This window comes from Anabrus simplex, chromosome 1 (assembly GCF_040414725.1).
Source record: "Anabrus simplex isolate iqAnaSimp1 chromosome 1, ASM4041472v1, whole genome shotgun sequence".
NCBI classification, from domain to species: Eukaryota; Metazoa; Arthropoda; class Insecta; order Orthoptera; family Tettigoniidae; genus Anabrus; species Anabrus simplex.
In genome coordinates, this window is record NC_090265.1 from 1,679,517,119 (window position 1) to 1,679,542,626 (window position 25,508).

Here is a 25,508-nt window from a genome sequence, read left to right on the forward strand (position 1 = left end):
GGGATATATAGGCTTAAATGCTCAAATTGTGCCAATTCTTATATCGGACAAACAGGCCGTAATTTCTTAGTAAGATATCAAGAACATATTAATGCCGAAAAACATAGGAAGTACTCGGCCATGAGTCTTCACATGACCGAATATAAACACAGTTTTATATCGATAGAAAGGGACTTAACCATTCTACGAACGCTAAACAAAGGCAAATTAATGAATATTCTTGAAAATATCTATACTGAAATTGATCAGAAACGAAATCCCAACCAGAATGTTAACGAAATTACGGAAAACATAAATATATTATTAGAAGAGGCTACCAAATTAGATTCATCTAGAAAAACCATCAAAAAGAATCCCAACAAACAACCAACATACTTCCTTCAGTTTCCCCTAGCCTATCACAACGCCACTCCTCAGTTAGCTCCACCCTACACAACATTTCACCCGCTCTCCTCACGTCACTTACCTCTCCTTCCAATACTCCCCGCCCACCGCAAGTGCCTTACACACGTACACAGGACTCAGTCAGTTAACAACACGACATAAGGGAGGACGTCAAATACGACACGACGGACAATAAGGTAATCAACTCCATTATCCTTCATTCTCGCGAACATACATTTTTAACAAGGTTTTCTCCTTAAAAAATATCTTCTATTTTACTCATTCTTTTCTCGTTTCAGACTCATTTCAGTAATCTAACCACAACTCAACTTCAACTACGGTTATTTTCTCAAGAGTTCCCCCGATAAATATACATTAAGAAAATCTTGTATTTCTCCAATTTATCTTCAAGATTAACAAAATGTACACGTCTCCAACATGAAGAAGAACCTTATCGCCGTTTTTACTTCGTCATTTGAACACTGATTTGTTGAATTTTTAACCAACATGAATGAACTTTATTTCATCATCATAATTATATGTTTTAATCTTCGTGCCAGTTTATCATATCTTTTAGCTTTTGTATCATCATAACATCAATGTGTTTTAATTGTCTTGCCATTTTGTCAAATTTTAGCTGAAGATGTTCCATAATCGGAACGAAACATGTACTAGAGATTATATGGTTTATATTATGTAATTAATAAACCTATTATATAGAAATTGTTAAGTATTGGAAGGTGGGAACCTACTCATAACTTAACCTTAGTTACATATATATATGCCAAAGTCGTAAAACGGAATTACACGGTGGAATGAAATATAAAAGAATGAATTGAGTATGTGATGGAATGATGCACACAAAATGGTGAGTCTATGAGCTGTATAAATGTAACAATGTTATGTTTATCAGTGACAAATAAAATCTTTGGAATGATGTCACGTATAATTAAACTATATGAATATTTATCATACAATTATTGTAAAATTGAATAAAATGAGCTCTGTTGATGAATATTCTAAAATAGCACATTTAAAATCGTAATATGCCGGTTTTAAAGTGTAATCCAAATGCTTCTATTGAGTTCTAGAAGATGTAAAGTTCAACATTGACACAGAGGGAATCTTTCTTGCATGATGTCCAATAAATCCACAACAGAGGTTAAATGCTGACAGAACTGTTCGACATTCCTGTAATATAATAAAATCCTGCTATGTTGTAAAGAATACTCCCAATTCAAGTAGGAACCAATAGAACCTTGCGCGCAATGTAAAACAACCTTACCGGTGGAGTGCAACTGACAGAATCTGTTACACCAGGCGGTTTGTATATGACAGAAATCATCACCTTTTGTCTGTTAATATTTACTTCAACGAACATGAATTCCGGCCGTGTTCATACACCCTGGGAAGATGTACATATCACTCAGCTCTTTGGGTCATCTCCATCTAACCGATCAAAATGTATTAGATCATATCGATCGATATCAACCATGAAAGACGGAATGCTAGGAGTCAGCCAGGTTTCAGAAATGCAAACTATGTAAATTATTTTCCATTATTATTGCTTGAATTTTGTAGTAATGCACCGGAAGAGAAAGAGCATTTACATGGCAACACTGCAGGCTGTGAGAAGAGGGTGACAATGCTTATTTTAACGGAGTACCTGCTGAGAAGGAAGAGATGGATTATTGATACTGTCACTGCCAAGGTCAGGTCCAGGAGCACAATAACTGTCTAGCTGAATACTAAGAATTCCAACAAGAAGATTATAAGATAACAATACATATTATTTAAAAGAAGGAAACTCCACTTCCTGGAGAATGAGACAGCTGACTATCACTTGCTGGCACTTACACACACATTCACACATTCTTAAGAACTCTATAAATAATAATAATAATTACAAGAAACATAGTTATCATTTATTCCACTAAAATTTTAAAGATTTCAAATCCGCATTCGTGGTAACAACGCCTGCCGCCTGGAAGCAGAACTACGACACGACCATCTCATGTCCTCACATTTTTCGTGCCGAATCTGTCCCGTGCAGAATTTAAAATTCCCTTATGTGTCCCTGTCAGCGATTCGGTGATCAGGATTTTCGTGCCTTTAAGCTAGCACTTAGCACCACACATGTGTTCACATTCCCAGTAGCGAGCGAACTTCACGATAATCAGCCGTTTACCCGCTGTTAGTACCTCAGCTGCTGTCCTCTGAGGCTTTCCAATTCAGTGAATTCTGATGATCCCTTCCATGGGCACTTCCACCTCTAGATGTTTGGAGAACACGTCCTTCACTTTTCTATAAACGTCTTCATTTGGTTCCTCGGCAATACCGTGTATCAGCAAGCAGTTTATTCTACTGTACTGCTCTGCTTCATCCAGTAGTTCGTCATGTTCCTCCAGTTTATATTCAAGACTCTTCATTTCATCTCTAAGCAACTTTAGTTCACTGGATATCGCAGACCTAAATTCCATGAATTCCTGCCTCAAGGAAGCTAGGGAGTCACCAGCAGGATTGGTTGTGCTGGAGGCTTGGGAGCCACTGACAAGTTCTAGGCGTACGTCGAAAATGTTCACAGCGCTTCAAATTTATCCAGTCTTTAGTGTGCACCTTTGACCGAAGGCATCTTCCCACAAACACTAATTACCAGTTACTACTTAACACCACTTTTCACACAACTTACGGACTATATATGCTGTTATAAATGCAGTTAGCGTGGGATAAACACGGAGCACACTCACAGCGTCGCCTCAAAGTCCGCCATTACCAGAAAAGTGGAAAAAGTCAAGGGTGTAACGCTCTTTGTACTTGATAGTGTCTTTGCTTACTATCAACTTGCTAGAAATAGCATTGTAATTGAGATTTGTTTTTAGGAGAGTGCCCTTGATCGGGATACTAGACAACAAGATATCAAAGTACTCAGAACTGACAGTACACAAGCGCGCAGAGTGCCGAGAAGCGTGCAACAAGAGAATATAACAGTTCAATACATCGTGTCAACATTACCGTAAACAGTGCAATTCAGAGCTCCATACATGTGCATAAAGAAGTTAAAGGGCCGCTACCCAAGAGAATTGCCGTGGTAGGTACACGTGAAAACAGAAGTAATAGGGGAAAGGAACTCGTGAAAGAGAATTTTGGAAAACAAGTTTGAAAATAACAAATATATTATACCAATCTCAAAGGGGTAACAAATTATCTTTACATCAGAACAAATAGTATGAACCAGCATATGGCGTAATAAAAGCATTGAGTTTGATTTTAAAAACAAGTAGGTGATACAAGATTTGATTACATCGTCATAATCGAATTCCTAAGCACCAATCACTACAACCTTTGGACATATGTTCCGACACTTCAATTAGGGGAAAGAGAAAAAGGGGGAGGGAACCCACAGATTCTGAAATAAGTTTCTTTGCATTATATTACACAATACGCTAGAAGGGAGGTACATCAAATAAAGTTTCAGGCTCGTGCCAGTAGAATACCAAGTTGGTAGTGTCATACACTTGCTAGATAACCTCACAAATTGATACAATGTTCACAATAAGACATCAAAAAATGTAACCTCATGCCAAACAATTCTAGAGATTCAGAATAGAAATAAACCAATCTCCAATCCAGGGAGTGGTCCTTTTGGTAGATTAGAGAAAAAAAAAAGTAGGAATTCTAAGAAGTGATCCCAGAAGGGATTAAAACACACGTGCATGCGCAGAGGCGATAATAAAATTGAAGCTAACCGATGAACATACAAATTAAATTAGCAGACCACATCTTTTGAGCAAGCACCATTTTTACGCAAAGTTAACAGATAGATGGGATAAGAAAAGAAAACAAGGAAATAAGAAACAGAGGAATGGGATAGGATAAGGATCAAACCGCCAAGTCCCCAGCACTAACAGACGAGATGCAAAAGTTCATTTCAGAAAGTGGGAATGTGTATGGGCTAGAATTTTAGATCAGCTGTCCAGTACACCATTTACACCACATTTTAGGAATATAAATGTCCAAAAGGCAGAACATTTGCGCTGCACGAATACTCAGATGTGTCCTGAAGGGACCAAAGTTCAATTTTCGTTACTACGGCGAAACCCAAGTACAGCAAGGTAGGGCACGTTAAATGATAGAAAGAAACAGTGTCTGCTCACCCTTGACAGAAGTCCAGCACGAAGTTTACAAGTAAAATGGACACGGTCCAGCCGTGTACAGAGTTCCAGCTCCCACTGTCTTTAACAAGGTTATACCACAACAGACCTGCCGAATGAACGACACAAGGCCATATGTATATGCCAGCGGGGTAGATCGAGAACATACTATAGGCGTGACATCAGAGAGGATGTGCCATGCAGGCGAGCAGTGACAGCAGTAGTACAAGCAGCCGGGAAGCCGACAGTTCGTAACAGCAGACGGAGAAAAGAGCACCAATTCGAAGGGGAGAATCTTTTTTTTTTTTTTACGTAAGGTAGGCACAAACAGCTCGCAACATATACTCCCACCACACGGGAAAAATCTGAAGGATTGGTGCGATGAACGATGAAGAAGCACGTCGAGCAAACTATGGATGGTGAAGCCAGCACAGATGAGGATGGTGAAGATGCAGCGCAGATCCCACGATGAACAGATGAAAGCAGCAACAGAAGAAGGCAGAAGAAACGTAGAGACGCAGATCCAACGAGGTCCAGACGTGGCGCCATATCCGCGGCCCGGCAGGATGCAGCAGCAAAGGGAAAGAAAAAGAACGAAGGAATGAGTAACAAGAAAGAAACAAGAAAAAGAGGAAAAGGGAGGGTAGGAAAGGAGGAGGACAAAGGAACGATCCAGATCGTATCATAATCATAATACAATGATAAGTGGTCTGCAATCAAAATATTTACAATAAAAGGACAAACTTGATCAATAAATATATATATAAAGAAGGTAACACAGATAACGAATATAATGAGGGGAGGTCAGGCGTGAAAAGATTCGGGAGCTGGAGGGAGGGAGAGCAGAAACCAGAAAAAATATGAGGAGAAAAAGGAGAACTGGACAGCAAACGATACCAAAGAAACAAAAAAAAAAGGGGATAGCAGTCTCGATCGCTACCCAACTCCCACCCTAGAAAGAAAAAAAAGGGGGATGGGGCCTTAAGAATGGAACGGTTTTAACATAGAAAAATGAGCTTTTGTAATGTCCGTGGGGGAATGAAGAGATTGAAGCTGAGCAGTATTAGGGGATGGAAAGGAAAGAATACGAAAAGGGCCTAACCAAAGTGGGGAAAGTTTAGCAGAAACATTTTGTGAAGCAGAACTAAGAGGATGGTTTTTCAGAAGAACTTGGTCAAACATCTTAAATTTAGGTTGAGAGACCCGAGTTACAAGCTTTCCTATGTACTTCCCTCGCCTGAAGGAGCTTGTCATATGCCTTTTGCAATTGGGAATGGCTGAGGCGATGAGAGGGGGTATCCAAGATGGAGGGCAAATCCCAGGTAAGAGACAAAGGGGTGTTCAATTCACGACCGAGAAAAAGTTTAGCAGGGGAAAAACCCGTAGAGGAATTAATGGTAGAATTTAAAGCAAGCACAAAAGATGGAAGTTCAGTATCCCATAGCTTGTGATTATTGGAGTGAAAAATGGATAGGAAGGTCTTCAAATTCCTATGGTACCGTTCAACAGTATTGGCTTGAGGATGATATGGAGAAGTACAGATTTTTTTGATACCTAATGAAAAACAAAAATTATAAAATAATTTCGACGTGAAAATGGATGCATTGTCAGAAATAAGAAATTTAGGTAGACCAGTAATTGGAAAAATATGGTTAGACAAAAGATTTATAACAATTTGAGAAGAAATATTTCGCAAAGGGCGAACAATGAGAAATTTGGAAAAACCATCTAATAAAGTAAAAATATAAGAATTTGATTTAGACGATTTGACAATAGGTCCAACAATGTCAACATAAAATTTCTCACAGGTGTAGGTAGCGGGAGAGGCGGCAAAGGTGCCATAAGGAAGGTGATTCAATGGCTTATGGCATTGACAAGAGGCACAAGAACGCACCCATGAAAAAAATATCCTTGCGCATTTGGGGCCAATAGAATTGGGAGGCAAGGCGTGCATAAGTCTTAGCTCTCCCAAAATGTCCTCCTACAGGAGAGTCATGAAAGTATTGATAAACCATGGACCGTAAACTGGAAGGAAGAACAAGGCGAGGAGTGGCCTTGGGAGTAGGCTTAAAAATGAGAAGTTGCTGCTGATGACGAAACGGGCCAGAATAATTAGGGGAAACCAGGTCACGAGAAATTTGTTGGCAGTAAGGGTCAAGCTGTTGATGTTGTAAACACGATTGAAAAGAAAGCAGAAAATTAGTTAACGAGGAAACAAAAAAAAAAACAGAATTAACAGGAAGTGAATCAAGCTCAGAGGGTTGGAAATGAGGTTCTACAAATAAACGAGATAAAGCATCGGCAACGGAGTTGTTATATCCAGAGACGAATTTAAGAGAACTTGAATCGTGAGAGGCGGAGTAACCAACGACCCGTACGACCAATTTTCGGGGCATTATGGAGGAGCCAAGAAAGAGCCTGATTGTTGGTACTAACAATGAATGGGCGGTGGTCAAGATAATCAGCGAAGTGTTCAATAGAGAGGATGAGGGCAAGAGCCTCTTTTTCGTAGGTAGAATATTTACGTTCGGCAGGGGATAATGGACGGCTAAAATATGCAATAGGGAGTGTGCAATCATTAATAGTTTGTTGGAGAACGGCGCCTATAGCAATATCAGAAGCATCGGTGGACAATTCAAAGGTGACGTTAAAATCAGGAATATGGAGAAGAGGGGCATGAGATAATTTAGTTTTTAAAAGGTCAAAGCCAATTTGTTGTTGAGAAGACCAATGGAATTTAACACCTTTATATTTAAGAGCATTCAAAGGTTCAGAAATAGCAGAAAAAATTGGGATGTATTTGGCATAGAAACCGACCATTCCCAAAAAAGATCGTAAATGTTTTAAATTAGAGGGAGGCAGAATTCTAGTAATAGCAGAAACTCGTTCAGGGTCAACAGCAATACCATCAGAACTTAAAATATGACCCAGAAATTTAATGGAGGTTTGAGCAATCAAAACCTTAGACGGATTTACGGTTAAGCCGACGTTGCGGAGACGTGTAAGAACTTCGCGAACGTGCGACAGATGAGATTCAAAATCGGGAGAAAAAATCAAAATATCATCAATAAAAGGGAAAAGATATTTGTGCTTAATATCAGAGAATAAGGAGTCGACGAAGCGTTGCATAATTTGGGAACCTAAATTCAAACTGAAAGGGACTTTTTTAAATTGGTAAAGGCCATTACGGGTAATAAAAGCAGTATACCGGGAGCTAATGTCATCCAACGGGAGCTGGTTGTAGGCCGAATTAAGATCGAAAACCGAAAAAAAATTTGAACCGGAAAAATGTTGAAATGCAGAGTTTAATTTGGGCATAGGGTACGCATCATAGACAATTTTCTCATTCAACTTACGAAAATCAACAATGAACCTCGCGGAGCCATCAGGCTTATCAACCACAAAGGCGGGAGAGGCGTAATCGGAAGATGATGGAATAATAGTATCATCATTCAACATTTTCTGTATTAGCTGATTTAAAACCTTCATCCGAGGAGGACTAAGGAAATATGGACAAAAAAATCCTTGACAGTACCGAGCTTAGGGGTGATGACGTCTGAAAATTTAGTGAGCAAAGCATGAACTTGATCGGAATGAATAGAATTAATTATAGGAAGGGGAGAATAGAAACGAGAAGGGTAGTCAAGAGTATGGATTAAGGGAACAGATTTATCAGAAAAGGGAAAAGAAACTTTAGAATGCGCGGAATCAAGAAGAAGACCAGTTTAAGCAAAAAAGTCATACCCCAAAATGATAGGGAGAGATAAAGATTCAGCGATAAGGAAGGTAAACGGCCGGGAAAAATGCTGCATTTTAATATGCAAAGAAACCGTACCAATAATATTCAAAGGCTGATTAGAGACAGAAAGACAACATGTAGAGGTAGGAAAATAATGTAAATGGGGATCTAGTTTGGTTAACAATTTATAGAATTGATAGCTGATAAGAGAAACAGCGGCACCTGAATCGAGAAGGGCGACAGAAGGAGAGTTATTGGCAGTAACTAAGACATGACACGTGGGAGGTAAAAATGAAGCCAAATTTGAAGTGGATTGGGAAGATGCCGTTAATAAAGGAGGCAGATTTACCCCATCTAAGCGTCTACTGCCTAGCGATGCGGGTGAAATGCATTTCCCGAAAATGGAGTAGTACACTGACGCGCAAGGTGGCCGGGCAGTTTGCACCGATAACAAGTGATAGGAGGGCGGACAGGGGGAAGGGAAGGTGCGGGTAAAGCAGAATATGAAGAAGTAGAAGGAATAGTCGGAGGAGGAACAGATGAATAGAACAAACGATCTCCTAAAGAATTTATAGTGTGCTGATGGGCTAAATTATAAAGCTGCTGAAGGGAAACAGGAGGAGCTAGAACGTTAAATAGCATGCGAAATGAGGGAGCCGCGTAAAACTGTATAATGGAAATTAATTCCTGGGTATTATGTGATATATTCAAAACATCGGTATAAGTTATGATAGAGTCAAGTTAATCATGAGCAGGTTCATTAGGTAACTGATGTCGTCTGATAAATTCATTACTCAATTTATAACGTACTTCCAGGGGTAGAAAATAATTATGAACAGCGTGCCTCAATTCGTACCAGTTGGAGAAGTTGGACATATTATCAAGCCAAAATGTGGAGAAAAAAACCCGTGGTTTTTGTGGAGAGAAGACCAATCTGTTGAGGAAAGGAAGCTACTTTAATATTTAAAAATTTACGGGCTGAAAATAACCAAATTGTAAGACTACGAGGATCTGTTGCTGATATCTGGGGGACTTGAAGTAAAGATTGTTTAATAATCTGAATATTGAGAGAACTATCCACTGAAGTCGTAGGAAGAACAGGGGAGGGAGGGTATGGAGGGGGGGGAAGGGAGGAGGTTTACTCTCATCAGATGTTACATCAGGCGCATGATCAGTAGAATACCAAGTTGGTAGTGTCATACACTTGCTAGATAACCTCACAAATTGATACAATGTTTACAATAGGACATCAAAAAACGTAACCTCATGCCAAACAATTCTAGAGATTCAGAATAGAAATAAACCAATCTCCAATCCAGGGAGTGGTCCTTTTGGTAGATTAGAGAAAAAAAAAGTAGGAATTCTAAGAAGTGATCCCAGAAGGGATTAAAACACACGTGCATGCGCAGAGGCGATAATAAAATTGAAGCTAACCGATGAACATACAAATTAAATTAGCAGACCCCATCTTTTGAGCAAGCACCATTTTTACGCAAAGTTAACAGATAGATGGGATAAGAAAAGAAAACAAGGAAATAAGAAACGGAGGAATGGGATAGGATAAGGATCAAGCCACCAAGTCCCCAGCACTAACAGACGCGATGCAAAAGTTCATCTCAGAAGGTAGGAATGTGTATGGGCTAGAATTTTAGATCAGCTGTCCAGTACACCATTTACACCACATTTTAGGAATATAAATGTCCAAAAGGCAGAACATTTGCGCTGCACGAATACTCAGATGTGTCCTGAAGGGACCAAAGTTCAATTTTCGTTACTACGGCGAAGCCCAAGTACAGCAAGGTAGGGCACGTTAATTGATAGAAAGAAACAGTGTCTGCTCACCTTGACAGAAGTCCAGCACGAAGTTTACAAGTAAAATGGACACGGTCCAGCCGTGTACAGAGTTCCAGCTCCCACTGTCTTTAACAAGGTTATACCACAACTGACCTGCCGAATGAACGACACAAGGCCATATATACATGTCAGCGGGGTAGATCGAGAACATACTATAGGCGTGACGTCAGAGAGGATGCGCCATGCAGGCGAGCAGTGACAGCAGTAGTACAAGCAGCCGGGAAGCCGACAGTTCGTAACAGCAGACGGAGAAAAGAGCACCAATTCGAAGGGGAGAATTTTTTTTTTTTTACATGAGGTAAGCACAAACAGCTCGCAACAAGGGTATGCCCAATATAGAAAGCCGCAGATCATACAGATGTACAAAATCACAGACCCATTTCCATAACATGTGACTTCATAAAAGTTTTCAAAACAATTATTTATTTCCAGATATTTAATCATGTTAAAAGCTACATTTCACCCTATCAGCATGAATTCTATCCTGGTAGGACAACTATCACAAACCTATCAAATCTAGTTCAAGATGTGACTAATGCTTTCAACAGCCATAAATCCGCTGATGTGATTTATACGGACTAAGAAAAAGTGTTTGACAAGATTGATCACAGTATGCTTCTTAGAAAGCTATCGGGATTTGGATTTGACAATCCTACGCTAAAACTTACCTCCTCCTATTTACGTAACAGATATCAGTTTGTCACCAATCATCAGACCAAATCTTCGTGTTAGGGTGTACCTGAAGGTCCAAATTTAGGACCACTATTGTTTATGTTATTTATAAATGATTTGTTTGATGTCATTGTAAATACAAAATGCCAAATGGTTGCAGATGACCTTAAGTTGTTCAAAGCGGTATCACATGTTAGGGAGTGCATTCTCTAAGCAGGGACATTGAGAATATCGACATGTAGAACGTCAAGAATAAAATCACATTCAATATCAGGAAATGCTTTGTGATGACTTATTCTAGGGTAAAGATCCTTTTCAGTGTGAATACTTAATGAACGGACAGAATTAAAATGAGTTGAATCCGTAAATGACTTAGGAGTTACAATGAGTAGTAACTTATCATTCAGTGCACATATTGAAATAACAGGAAATGCAGCACTCAAACAACTAGGTTACATCATGTTACAAAATTGTACAAAATTATTTTGATATCCTCCTAGTCAATATTATATTTTACATCCAAATTAAAATGAAACTTCACACATAAATAGATATGTTTCGACATGGCATTGGGTCATCCTCAGTAAGACATATATAAAGAATTAAAAACATCAGACACACAAAATGAAATGTTAGTTAAAAAGTATTTTCTTAAAAAGCATGATGGAAGTTAAAAACTGTGAGATGGTGATCGTTAAAACAGTCTTGAGGTGGAAGTTTTTCTGTTTCAATGTTTTTGTTGTCCCTTGGTGTGGTTCAACTAGTATCTGTAAACCGTTGGCTTAGTTGTTATGTTCCGACGTGGGCTGATATACATAAACATTATTGAAGTTGAACCGTCTGATCTTTAGTCTGTAAAATGGATAATACAAATCGAATTAAGAGTTGAAAAATGGTGACTAACAGGAAAAACATTTAAAGTAAGTTACGAAGAACGAAAATTAACTTACGCTGCGTGGCCCGCTTGTATCACCCGTGTTCTCTGATTACAGAGTCCAGATCTCAACTGACTTGCTCCCGCAGTCGAGACGCAAGACGTATTGTTACGAGGAAGTAGAGTAGGGAAACGGGGCGGGGCTAGCGGGAGAGTGGGAGTATGCGGAATAATGGGGGCGGTGACTGAAACCGAATGTAATAATTGCAAGTTCTTCATCTTTTACTACAAATAATCAGAATGAAAGTTTCCCATATTATGTTCCTTTTTTCATTTATCTCATTTACGTTGAGGGCTGGGTTCTTATATGATCCATACTAATGTAAGAATTCTCTAAAATGTTGAGTAGTGGACATTTAGGTTCACATTGTAGAATTTTTAAATCTTGATCTATTGTGGTACAATTATGATTATAGTCTTTGCAGTGGTTACTCATGGCAGAGAAATGATTATACAGTATCTTAAAGCACTGCGGGATTCTGTATGACTTATGAGGAAGTTCCTACCAGTTCGACGTAACTTGACCAGCATCCATGGAATTCCAGTTTTTATATCCCAGAATTTGAGTATTTATTGCTAGTATTTACTGTGTGAGAGTTATACTGTTCTTTCATTAGTGTTGCTGGTTTTGAAAGCAACTGTTAGGTTTTGTTCTCTTAGGATATTAGTGATTGTGTGTATATTATTATTATTTCTAAATGCAAATGTGGCATAGTTTTCTTGTTTTAGACTCTTCAGTCAAAGTAGTTGTGGGCTTGTTAGTATATTTATGATTACAATGCTAAAAAGAGAAAGATGTTCCACCTATTCAATACAATAATATTGTTGCACGAATTAATGTAGCAACATATTAATATGTTATGGACCGGGCGAGTTGGCCGTATGCGTAGAGGCGCGCGGCTGTGAGCTTGCATCCGGGAGATAGTAGGTTCGAATCCCACTATCGGCAGCCCTGAAAATGGTTTTCCGTGGTTTCCCATTTTCACACCAGGCAAATGCTGGGGCTGTACCTTAATTAAGGCCACGGCCGCTTCCTTCCAACTCCTAAGCCTTTCCTATCCCATCGTCGCCATAAGACCTATCTGTGTCGGTGCGACGTAAAGCCCCTAGCAAAAAAAATATGTTATGGGACCGGTTTCGACATATGTCAAAGACATCATCAGCCGACACAAAAATGGCAAGAAGTCAACACAATTGTAACACTTACGACACTTTTCTTGAATTAAAAATAGTTCATGTAGAGGTTCTTGAGCACATAACATATTAAATATGTTGCTAAATTAATTCGTGCAATAATATTATTGTATTGAATAGGTGGAACATCTTTCTCTTTTTAGCATTGTAATTATTAGTTCAATACGGATCAGTGATGTTTTTAATTTTAAATATTTATGATTAGCTTATTTATAAATTTTGAGCTGAATCTGTTGTTCACGGCTATTTAATGGATGGTCCTAATTTCTTTTTCCTAATTTTTCTTTGAGAGTGGGATTTTTAAAGCTCTTTCTAACATGCTATTGTAGGTAGCTTTTTTGTGAGCTTCAGGATGTATTGAACTTTGTTTAATGGTGTTAGCAGTGTAAACTGGTTTCTGCTAAATGTTAAATGTCAGGTGATTATTATTATTATTACGGTGTGATAATGTTATGTCTAAATAATTAAGAGATTTACTGTTCTCCATTTCCATAGTGAATTTAATATTATGATCTACACTGTTGAATAGTTCCAAAATTTCCTTTCCTTCATTAATACTGCTATCTATGATGACTAGAAGATCATCAACATAACATGTCCAGTATTTTATAGCTTTGATCTATTCTAAGTGGTCCATATATATATATATATATATATATATATATATATATTCGCCAAAATTCTCGGGGACGGTGCTCCCATAGATAAACCTGCCTGTTGGAAGATTTTATTCTCAAAAACGAAATAATTTTTACTTGAGAATTTTTTAATCCTACAAACTCATCCATTTCGCCAATGCATAACTTCAGATCAAAAATTAGATGGATGGCTTTTCCGGCGTTTGCTCTATTAACCAGCGTTTCGTCTTAGGTCTGACACTAGACTCTTCAGAGTGGGATGTGTCAGACCCTACCCACTGACGCTGGGGTGTATGCAGGTGAACTTATCAGAAGCTTATTTATGAAGCACAGTCTGATAACTGCATACGGGAGATAAAACTCCACAATGGAATTAATGCCCGCCTAGCAATTCCAAATGGAAATTCTAAGTTCCCATGGAGGGATTTAGATTCTTTTCCACCAATAGAGCATAACAAAAATCAGATCAAAAATTAGATGGATGGCTTTTCCGGCGTTTGCTCTATTAACCAGCGTTTCGTCTTAGGTCTGACACTAGACTCTTCAGAGTGGGATGTGTCAGACCCTACCCAATGACGCTGGGGTGTATGCAGGTGAACTTATCAGAAGCTTATTTATGAAGCACAGTCTGATAACTGCATACGGGAGATAAAACTCCACAATGGAATTAATGACCGCCTAGCAATTCCAAATGGAAATTCTAAGTTCCCATGGAGGGATTTAGATTCTTTTCCACCAATAGAGCATATCAAAAATCAGATCAAAAATTAGATGGATGGCTTTTCCGGCATTTGCTCTATTAACCAGCGTTTCGTCTTAGGTCTGACACTAGACTCTTCAGAGTGGGATGTGTCAGACCCTACCCACTGACGCTGGGGTGTATGCAGGTGAACTTATCAGAAGCTTATTTATGAAGCACAGTCTGATAACTGCATACGGGAGATAAAACTCCACAATGGAATTAATGCCCGCCTAGCAATTCCAAATGGAAATTCTAAGTTCCCATGGAGGGATTTAGATTCTTTTCCACCAATAGAGCATATCAAAAATCAGATCAAAAATTAGATGGATGGCTTTTCCGGCGTTTGCTCTATTAACCAGCATTTCGTCTTAGGTCTATTGGTGGAAAAGAATCTAAATCCCTCCATGGGAACTTAGAAGCAGGCTGACACATTTATGACATTTTGTGACCTTGGATACACTGAGTACTATATATCCTCCTAGATAATAAACCAAACACTCCTTTGCAAGACTATGGCTATCACTGTTAATTAGACCTAAATTGTTCTCCCAGTCCAGTAAGAGGTCATCCATGTTCTCAGTGAAGTCTAGTGCTTGTCTTATTTTATTCTGTGTGTTTTCTACTACAGCCTTAGTTGTCTCTTCTGTCTTCTTACCCAGTGTTCTCATTTGATTGACGAATGATGCCAATATCAGTTCAAATTTGGACTCACAATTACTACCCGATGACAGGCAAGTTTGGTAGGGATATAAATAGACTGCAACATGTGTAAATTCAGAAAATCTATTCTTGAAAGGTGGTCGTCACAACTTAATGAGCGTAGTATACGAAAGTGCCGTTCTAGTGTATCTTGATTAAATTTGGCAGTGAGCACATATCGGAATCCATTATTTCATAAATACTCGGACACCTTTATGGTGCTCTCAATTGTTACCCTTTACGGGTTCAAGAGTTCTTTCTGAAGCAAATGTATTATTCTTCCCCTGAGGTTATCTCTCCATTTTATTAAAGTTTGATGCGCTATTGAATCTTTATAAAGAGCCCCTGCTGCTGTAGAAGTATTTAATACATCCCGCAGTCGATACCCAAAATGTGTTGTTAAGAGGAAGTAGAGTAGGGAAATGGGGCGGGGCTTGTGGGAGAGTGGAAGTATGCGGAATAATGGGGGCGGTGACTGAAACCGAATGTAATAATTGTGAGTTGTTCTATTCCTGCCTTTTAATACAAATAATTGAAATGAAAGTTTCCCGTATTACATTCTTTTTTTCATTTATCTCATTAAGATGAGTGCTGGGTTCTTGTATTGATCCATACTAATGTAAAAATTCTCTAAAATATTAAGCAGTGAACCTTTTTGTTCACGTTGTAGAATTTTTAAATCTTGATCTATTGTGGTATACAGTAATTACGATTATAGTCTTTGTGGTGGTTACTCATGGCAGAGAAACTTATCTTTTAAAGCGTTGCCGTTTTCTGTATATCTTATGAGGAAGTTCCTACCAGTTTTCTATAACTCATTCATGAGGTCAAAATTAGAATATGTATCCATTATATGGATGCCAAGTTACAAATCATACGTAAATAAAAATGAAAAGTTTCAAAAGAGTCAACATATAGGTTGAGAATTTCATATACAGTAATCACTTACTAAAAGAATTTAGCTACAATTCATTAAACGCTAGCCGATAATTATATCAACAACTGTTTCTACACAAAATTATAAATGGTGTTTGTAGACAGTGGTGATCTACTAGCCAGAATACATATTTACATAAGCAAATCAAACTTGCGTAGCCAGACGTACTTTTACAATCCCTTATCCAACATATTAATTCACAAAAATTCACCATTAGTAAGGATGTGTAGTACGTTTTATGACTTATTAAAAAACCACAACAAAGATATCTCAATGTCCCTGACAGACTTCAAAAAATGTCTATTGATATTCTTTAGTGATTGTACTTAAACTATCTTCACAAATAGCATCTCATAATAAAAAAAAATAGAATTCATTACACTATCTCTTTGTCAATAATCCAAATGGAATTCAGTTGCCTATAAACTTCGGGATATTATTTGTACACCGTTAATCCATGCACCTGACTTGTTCATATATGTGTGCAACTGCATATAAATATTTAGTTTTTCCTACTTATGTAATCAGGAGCCAGTAATTACAGTACTATCTAATCCTGAACTGCATATAATAACTTTTATACCTATTGTTTTTGTCATTTTATTCTAAATTTTTTAATTGTAATTTTTCAAAATCGGTTAACTTTTCGTGAACTTTCTCTGTTTTGCATTATATATCATAATACTATATTTTGTAATGTCTGTTGTAACTAGAGTGCAACTTCGTTGCAGACATGCATCATAAACAAATACACGTAAATATCCTGACTGACAGATACATAATCGCTGAGCCAGAACTACTGGACATAAAGAAATGAAATTTTGGGGATACATTTACATTACAGTGTAGGTGCTCACTAAGGAAGGATGCTTGGATATTCCGTTGCTATGGGGGTGAATTGTTAAAATGAGTATATCTATCATTCAAAAACTTAAAAATGTTTACAGACGTGAAACTGGTATCTGGAATCTCCTTTAAAAATAAAGAAATATGTATTTTTGTTTTCAGAAATTCCACTTAAGAGGGTAAAAAGTGAAAAAAGGGTTGATGTCTTTTTATGAGGACACATCTCAAAAAATGAAAGTTAGACATGAAAATTGATATTGGGAATCTCCTTTAAAATTAAGGAAACATTTGCCTATGGAAAATACACTTAACGGAATGAAAAGAAGTGAAAATGGGGTTGAATTATTTTTTATGAGGACACTTATCTCAAAACCTGAAGATGTAACAGATGTGAAAATTGCACTTCATAAAAATATGAGAATCCATTTAAGAGGTGAAACATCTGTTTGGATTTTTGCTGAAATGTCACTCAGTATAGGCAATGGAAATTGCCCTTCAATGGAAGGTAAAGTCACCATCCCTCAGATTTGGGTACAGTAGTCATCTCCCACCAGAATTAATTTCAAGAATACATCCTGATATAAGTAACATCAAGGGGAAGCCCATAGAACGATTAAACAAGTGTGCCATCTTAACTCCTAAGAATGATAAACAGCCACAATTAATGACATCCTATTAAAGGCCTTCGAATACAAGTCTTTTGAGTCAGTGATCCAAATGGACAGTGCCGTCCATTACACCATAGAATCTCTTAATACTCTGAATACTTCTGCTCTTCCATCACAAACTCTTCTTAAAATCAGGGCACATGTAATGTTAATAGGAAATCTTAATCTGCCTAAATAGTGCAATGGAACTAGGCAACAAGTAAAAGCTTTGCATGAAAACATTGCAGAAGCCACAATAATCGCTGGGTGTGCGCGGGGGAGATAGTTTTCATCCCAAGAATACCATTAATTACAACGGAATATCCATTTGGGTTTTAAAAAATACAGTTCCCTCTCAAGGTATGCTTTGCCGTGACTATTAATAAATCTCAAGGACAGTCACAAAACATGGCCAGCATCAACTTGAGAGAAGACTGTTTCTCACGTGGACAGTTCTATGTCGCATGTTCCAGAGTTACCTCTCTGCCAGTAACCTGGTCATCTTAGCCCCAAAAGGCAACACCCAGAAACGTGGTTTACAAGGTAGTACTGGGATAAATGAAACTCATTTTGCAGTGAGATTTTATACTTTAGGAATTTTCAAATAATGCCTTAGTGCAGTGCCCAGGAATGATTACTTTTATAAAATTATAAAACCCATGCAAGTGAAGCCACAGGTAACAGCTAGCATAGCGAGTAGAAGGAAGAAGTGTGATCACTCCCCTAGTTCATCGGTTCCTCCGCTAGGCCGCTCTCCCAGCAGTATTTGAGCTTGAGCTTACAAGTAAGCATACAAATAAAAGACAATTATTGCATGCAAAATTGTATGCTTTTGCTTACCGTTCCAGAAGTCAGTTGTCAGATAGTTTAGATAACTTCCAGGTAGACTTTATGGTCTTAGAATATTTAAGTTCCTTTCTCATCCGTCTTGTTACAAAATAAAATCGACATTTCATATAATGTAACACAAGTTTAAAGGATAATGTCCACAACATGGTCATCGCAGCATCCTAATTCTTTCGAATTAATAGTAATACTGTGCAAACTGTCCAAACACTCATAAAATATATATAAAATATATCGCCCCATAGACTATGTTCACAGGAGAGGTTTTGTTCCACTACACTTTCAACTTGCACGAACACATTATAAACTGCTCTTGAAGGATGGCTGAGGAAAGTACTGTCAGTGCTGTATTTATTGCTATAGTCCCTAATAAATGTGAGGGCTGTGGCGAGTATTTATTCGGTAGGCTTTCCGTGAAGCAGGCTGACACATTTATGACATTTTGTGACCTTGGATACACTGAGTACTATATATCCTCCTAGATAATAAACCAAACACTCCTTTGCAAGACTATGGCTATCACTGTTAATTAGACCTAAATTGTTCTCCCAGTCCAGTAAGAGGTCATCCATGTTCTCAGTGAAGTCTAGTGCTTGTCTTATTTTATTCTGTGTGTTTTCTACTACAGCCTTAGTTGTCTCTTCTGTCTTCTTACCCAGTGTTCTCATTTGATTGACGAATGATGCCAATATCAGTTCAAATTTGGACTCACAATTACTACCCGATGACAGGCAAGTTTGGTAGGGATATAAATAGACTGCAACATGTGTAAATTCAGAAAATCTATTCTTGAAAGGTGGTCGTCACAACTTAATGAGCGTAGTATACGAAAGTGCCGTTCTAGTGTATCTTGATTAAATTTGGCAGTGAGCACATATCGGAATCCATTATTTCATAAATACTCGGACACCTTTATGGTGCTCTCAATTGTTACCCTTTACGGGTTCAAGAGTTCTTTCTGAAGCAAATGTATTATTCTTGCCCTGAGGTTATCTCTCCATTTTATTAAAGTTTGATGCGCTATTGAATCTTTATAAAGAGCCCCTGCTGCTGTAGAAGTATTTAATACATCTATTAGGATGTTTAATTCCCTTGTGAATGTTTCTGTCGGTTCGCTGTCTTCAAATCCCTCCGAGTTTATCTGTCTAAGGAACTTTATGCCAGTTGCAACAGAAGTACTAAATAACTGAAAAGCAAGTATCACGTTCATACGCTGAAATGAAGTGGGGTCTATATGTGCAGACGTTAGCTTGTGGCAAACTTTCAAACCTGTAAATATATGGCAGTTATCCATTTCAAAATGTTGTCGATAAAGTCCACAATTTCAGTATTGTAATAAGGAGCACAAACATGAACACTAACGCATGATTTGAGAGTTTATTTTTCCCCGTGTTCTTGGGTGTGTTCTCCTAAATTTACGAATCCATAAACTTTTAATGAATTTATGTTAAACTGAACCTTTTCTCTGTTTTACTTCGTCATATATGATAATTCCCGTGCGATTGCTTTCACTTTTCTCACCGCAGAAACAGTTCTCAATAGCACTAATGGCATGGGTGTTCAGACTTTTAACTAATTTTCGCAGGTGAGCCTGCGAAGGAAGGGGAAGCATGTCATGCCTTAAACGGTGTCTATAGCCCTTAGGTGATTTAATTTTAAATAAGAGACTATCTAAAAGGAATTCATTATCATATGTCATCTCTTTCTTATTCCTTAGCTGACATTTTTTTAGCATGGTGTCAATAATCACCTTTTGCTTTCTGCTTAATGTCAACTCATTTGAATAATTTGGCTATAATTTGGAATCTCTTAGTTGTTTTTCTAGCAACAAAATCTTAGCATTAGCTATTTTCAATTTATTATGGATAGTCATTATATTACGTCCCTGTCTCTTTAGTTTGTTTCTAAGTGAACTTATTGTCGTTTTAGCTGTGTATGAATCTATTTCATTTCTTTTAGCACTCTCAGAAAAAGCATTGAAATTTAATTCGCGGTGAGGCCTGTGTGATTTGTTTCTTGTACCTTCTTCTGTCTTCAGAGGCTGTTTTTTACGGGGTGATTTTCGTTTGTTTAATTGTTTTGTGAGATATTGTGGCAAATTGGGGAATATATGAGGGACAGTGCAGTTTTCAGTTACCATCTATCTCTAGGAATTTCTACCTGTTCGCCTTGTATTACAAATGAATCTGATTTAACAATAAATTCATCAGAAAAATGTGAAACGCACACATAACACTTATCAGAAAGCTTTTTGTCCTTTCTATGAATCCCCTTTTTCCATTTTGAAAATTCTGCTTCATTTTTAGGTGGTTTGAAGAAGTGTTTACCTTTCGTAGTTTTGTAGCCAGACTTACATCCTGGAACGAAGCAAGTAGGCATTTTTTCCTCGTCGGTATTTTTGTAAGTTTTATAAACTCAGCACTATATTTACACTAAATAAAAGAATACCATCACCAAATCACACACTCTTCACTTTCACTTAACAATAATGTACGACAATTAAGTTTTTGCTTTCAGAGAACAACACAACGGAACACAACCATATTACATCTAGGCCTACAGATACCAACCCTCAGATAGCAGCGCTGCTGCCCCTAGTGGACGATTCATCACAGTCCCTATACTAGCCAACAGGGAACAACTTAAGAGCTCACACTTTCTCTTCTACTTGTTATGCAGGTAGTTTAATGTAAAAAAAATATAATATATCCCTCCCGGTTAATGTATGTGAAAGCCCTCTGATGATCGGGACAAGTCGTGCTGATATGGATGTAGTCACTGTGACCTATTATTCCAGGGAAATTATTCCCCCTTTCCCCCAAATATCTATCAGTTGCCAAGAATTGTAATCAAGTTGACAGTTACCGGATTGACACTTGTGTCAGACTCGAGAAACAATTCCCTTATCCTTATATTATCTCTTGGAAAGCACAATCGTATTTTAAACTATACTCCCCGTACATTTCAGACAAATTGCTGCGATTTCAAAGCAGACAATTTACAGGAGACCATCGAACTAAACTTTCTTTCTGAAATCTTCTCAACATGATAATACAAAGCATATGTTTCTTGATACATAACCTCCGATTAGAATCCACTATTAAAATTTGAGATTAAAGAGTGTCTTCGGCAGTGTTTAAAACATGGCCTCTTGACAATCAGCTTTAGACAGTGTCTAGGTTACAAATAACGTCTTTGTAATGCAGGAACCATACTTAGACACTAGATGTTTAACTGTAAACATCATCTAAATATAGATTCTACAATTGGCTCTGAAAGTTTGTCATCAACAGGGCTTATACCTTATTTTCAGCCCTTCATTAGATTTTTATACTTTTAATACAATGAACGCTCACCGTATTCTGTCTTCAGGAACATGGGCTTTATGTCGTGGTGGTAAGTCCATCCTTGTCAGGAGTTCTATGCTACCAGTACCTTCAACAGTTCTCTCTATTGCTAACTCATTTAAATTAGCCATTAGTGCAAGAGCAACATATTGTCTCAAAGTAGAGTCTAAGTCTGATGTACACTGGACATCAGCTTTTCCTGGAACAAAACCAATAAAAATAGAATGGTTCGACAGTGGTGTTGCCAAAGCAACAAAAATTACATTTTAGTATTAAATATGTTCAAATATATATAAAAAATTGACATATAAGAAATATGTGACAAACATTCCATATACATTAAATTTAACTTGTAAATTGCATAAAGTTAGTGAAGGAAACAATAAATATGAAATGTAATTCATGTGAATCAGACAGAAAAAACAGATTTTTTTAAAAAAAAAGTAATATTTTAGAGCTCAACATTGATAAAAAGATAAGAGAATAAAGTCCAGGCCAGTGAAATGAAATTTTTAAGATGTATGATAGGAAAGATAAGAAAGAACAAGAGTAAGAAATGAGGACATTAGGAAGGAAATTCGAGTGGAAAAGCTTTAATACAGAACTAGCATATGTACCTGTTCTTCGCACGGGAACTGGCAATAGGTTTCACGATTCCTCCATGCATTTATGCAAAGTTACATCCCTGTATTCAAACGTTTAATGCGGCATGTTAAACTGATACTCTTCTACAATAGCAAGTGGCAGTAGTCTAATGTGCAGTACGATAAAACTGAACAAAGTGGAGACAGCGTATGATCACAGAATTTATTGAACAGTCTAGTTCCTGGTCTGAAGTTTCGCGTAAATCTCCACACTTCTCGGTTACATATTGTTTTTCATCTGAAACCGGGAGTGGCACTGTGGCCGAAGTCTCACGAAACCAATAGTTGATGATAACCTCTCTTATTATTCATTCTATTCAAAAGATTAAACCTTGAAATGTTATGACAGCAGGTAGATTTCCATTAAGTTGTGTTGTGTATATTTTGTGGGAGTGCAAAAATCACGGTTTTGTATAAACCCATAGTCTGTCAGGGATTTAAAAACAATATTGGCCCTAAAACCTACCTGAAAATGAAATGGCATATGGCTTTTAGTGCCGGGAATGTCCGAGGACATGTTCGGCTTGCCAGGTGCAGGTCTTTTGATTTGACTCCCGTAGGCGACCTGAGTGTCATGATGAGGATGAAATGATTGTGAAGACGACACATACACCCCAGCCCCTGTGCCAGCGAAATTAACCAATGATAGTTTAAATTCCCGGCCCTGCTGGGAATTGAACCTGGGACCCCTGTGACCAAAGGCCAGCACACTAACCATTTAACCATGGAATCTACCTAACGACAGTGGATACTAAATATGAAGTTTGGTAAAAATATATCCAGTAGTTTTTAAGTTATAAGAACACAGACTAACGAACAGACACCAAAGCCAAAATATATGCAAATGGTCATTATTACACCTGAAACGGATAATTGAATGAAAATTTCTCCAAAATAGTCAATGTACAGACACACGGTCATTACGATTTTATTTACATAGATAAGGAATCTGCTCCATGTTCTTTTGGGCTATGTCCACTGGACTTAGCCTTTAAAAACCATCCGTTAATTATATTTCCCTGATTAATCATCCTAACGAAAAAGTACACATGAAAAAAGTTTTGGAAATGGATTTCCATCAAAGTTGGTCGATTCATATCCACGTTGGTGTGGTATATTTTGTGGGAGAGTAACATCACTGTTTTGGTTTCCTATAAAACCCCAGTCCACTCCAGGAATTTGAAATGCTATGAACCTTAAAATCTACCTTTGGACAGGTTAAAATATTTCCAGTAGTTTTGCAGTTATAAGAAATATGCTTTACACGCACCCGCTCTTAGGCAACGTCCGCTCAAACTTAGATGGAAAAACGGTCCATTAATGATATCTCCCTCCTTATTAAACCTTGTATAAAAATGAGCCACATGACTGAAAGGTTTTAAAAATTGATTTCCATTAAGGAAGGTAGATTTCCATTAAGTTTGGTTGTGTATAATTTGCGAGAGTGCAAAAACACAGTTTTGGTTTCATATAAATCCCCAGTCAGTTCAGGGATTTAGAAACAATATTGGCCCTAAAACCTACCCAACGACAGGTGGATTCTAAATACGAGTTTGGTAGAAATATATCCAGTAGTTTCCAAGTTATAAGAACTCAAACAAACATACAAACAGACACCAAAGCCAAAATACATGCAGATTGTCATTATTAGACCTGAAACGGATAAGTGAACGAAAATTTTGACAAAATATTCAATGTACAGACACACGGTCATTATAATTTTATTTATATAGATGGAGATATAAAACTTTTGATTGTTTGGACTTGTGAAGACGATGGAAGAAGGAAGGATGCTGAAGCAGACAATGAAGACCCAGACAGAACGAGGGAGGGCAAGACGTAGACCCAGACTAAGGCGGTTGAAAATGATCAAGAATGATAAAATTAGAAAAAAACCTAAATTGGAACAAAGGAGAAACAAATCGTGGTTGGGAAGAGGAAGATGGAAAAGTGGCATAAACATCGCAATCCGATGGAAGCTGGACAGGGGAAATGGATGACAATGATGATCTTAGAAAAATAAAGTAATTCCTGCATAATAAAAGCTTCCTTTGTTCAGTCTTCATCATAAATGTTAAATATATTTCCCAACAATGAACTATTTACAGAAATATTACGAACAAACTACGTATTAAAGACAGGACCTTCATTTCTTTATCACTCGTCATCGGCTGTAACTCAATCCTCAGTTTATGGATGTGTTTACAGTGACTAAACAGGTCAATCCTGGCATGAAACATACGCTCATACGAATCACACTGAATGGATGGAGGAGGGCGGGGTTGTAATTGACGGAGTTTTCTTGCTTGTTGCTTGGCCTCTTGATGTTTGCGACGTTCTCTTTCAAACAAGTTGACAGCGGTGGATGGAGTGTTCCACCACAGTAAGCGGTCCACAGCACATTCTTCCCATGTCTGTATATCTATACCAGTTGTCTTCATGATGTGTTTCAGCTGATCCTTAAAACGCTTAAGAGGGGCTCCATGAGGTCTACTGCCGTTGCAAAGTTCACCATAAAGAATTTGGCGGGGAAGCTTGGTATCACCCATGCGGTGAACATGGCCTAACCATCTCATTTGATGAGCTATGATTGTTGCCACAATGCTATTAGCTGCGTTTTGTCGAGAACAGCCGTGTTGGTTACATATCTATCTATATATATATAAAATAAGAGTTTTGTCTGTACATTGCTCAGAATTTGAAAAGAATGGTATTTCTGTATCGGTCATGTCCACAGTAACAAGAAAATGCATTTTTTACTTTTCCGTAATTTCTGTCTGTCTGTATGTACACGCATCATGAGAAAACGGCTGAAGAGAATTTAATGAAAATCGGAATGTAAAGTCGGGTGATGAACCGCTACAATCTAGGCTATAAATTATTTTAATCACGCTGAGTGAAATGGTAGTTTAGGGGAAGGCCTGAAATTTAATTCTCAAATATTTATGTTATTAGTGGTCGTGTCTTAATGAAAATCGCTTGACAAAGATGGGAAATAATTTGCTACAATATAGGCTATACATGCTGAAAAAATGGTAGTTTAGGGGAAGGCCTAAAATTTAATTGTCAAATATTTATTTTATTAGTGGTCGTATCTTCACGAAAATTGGTATGCAAAGTCGGGGAATAGGTCACTATAATCTAGGCTATAAATAATGTTATTCGCACTGAGTGAAATGGTAGTTTAGGGGAAGGCCTGAAATGTAATCTATATATATGTTGTAACCAAGGTTG

General features: G+C 37.7%; 1 protein-coding gene across 1 annotated transcript in view; it reads right to left on the reverse strand.

Moving 5' to 3' along the window:
- The window catches only part of LOC136881763 (uncharacterized), a 145,508-nt gene that overhangs the window by 31,042 nt on the left and 88,958 nt on the right, over positions 1 to 25,508 (reverse strand). The window contains exon 3 of the mRNA XM_067154203.2: positions 21,640 to 21,829. Coding sequence (XP_067010304.2) covers positions 21,640 to 21,829 — 190 coding nt within the window. The remainder of the gene's footprint in view (positions 1 to 21,639; positions 21,830 to 25,508) is intronic.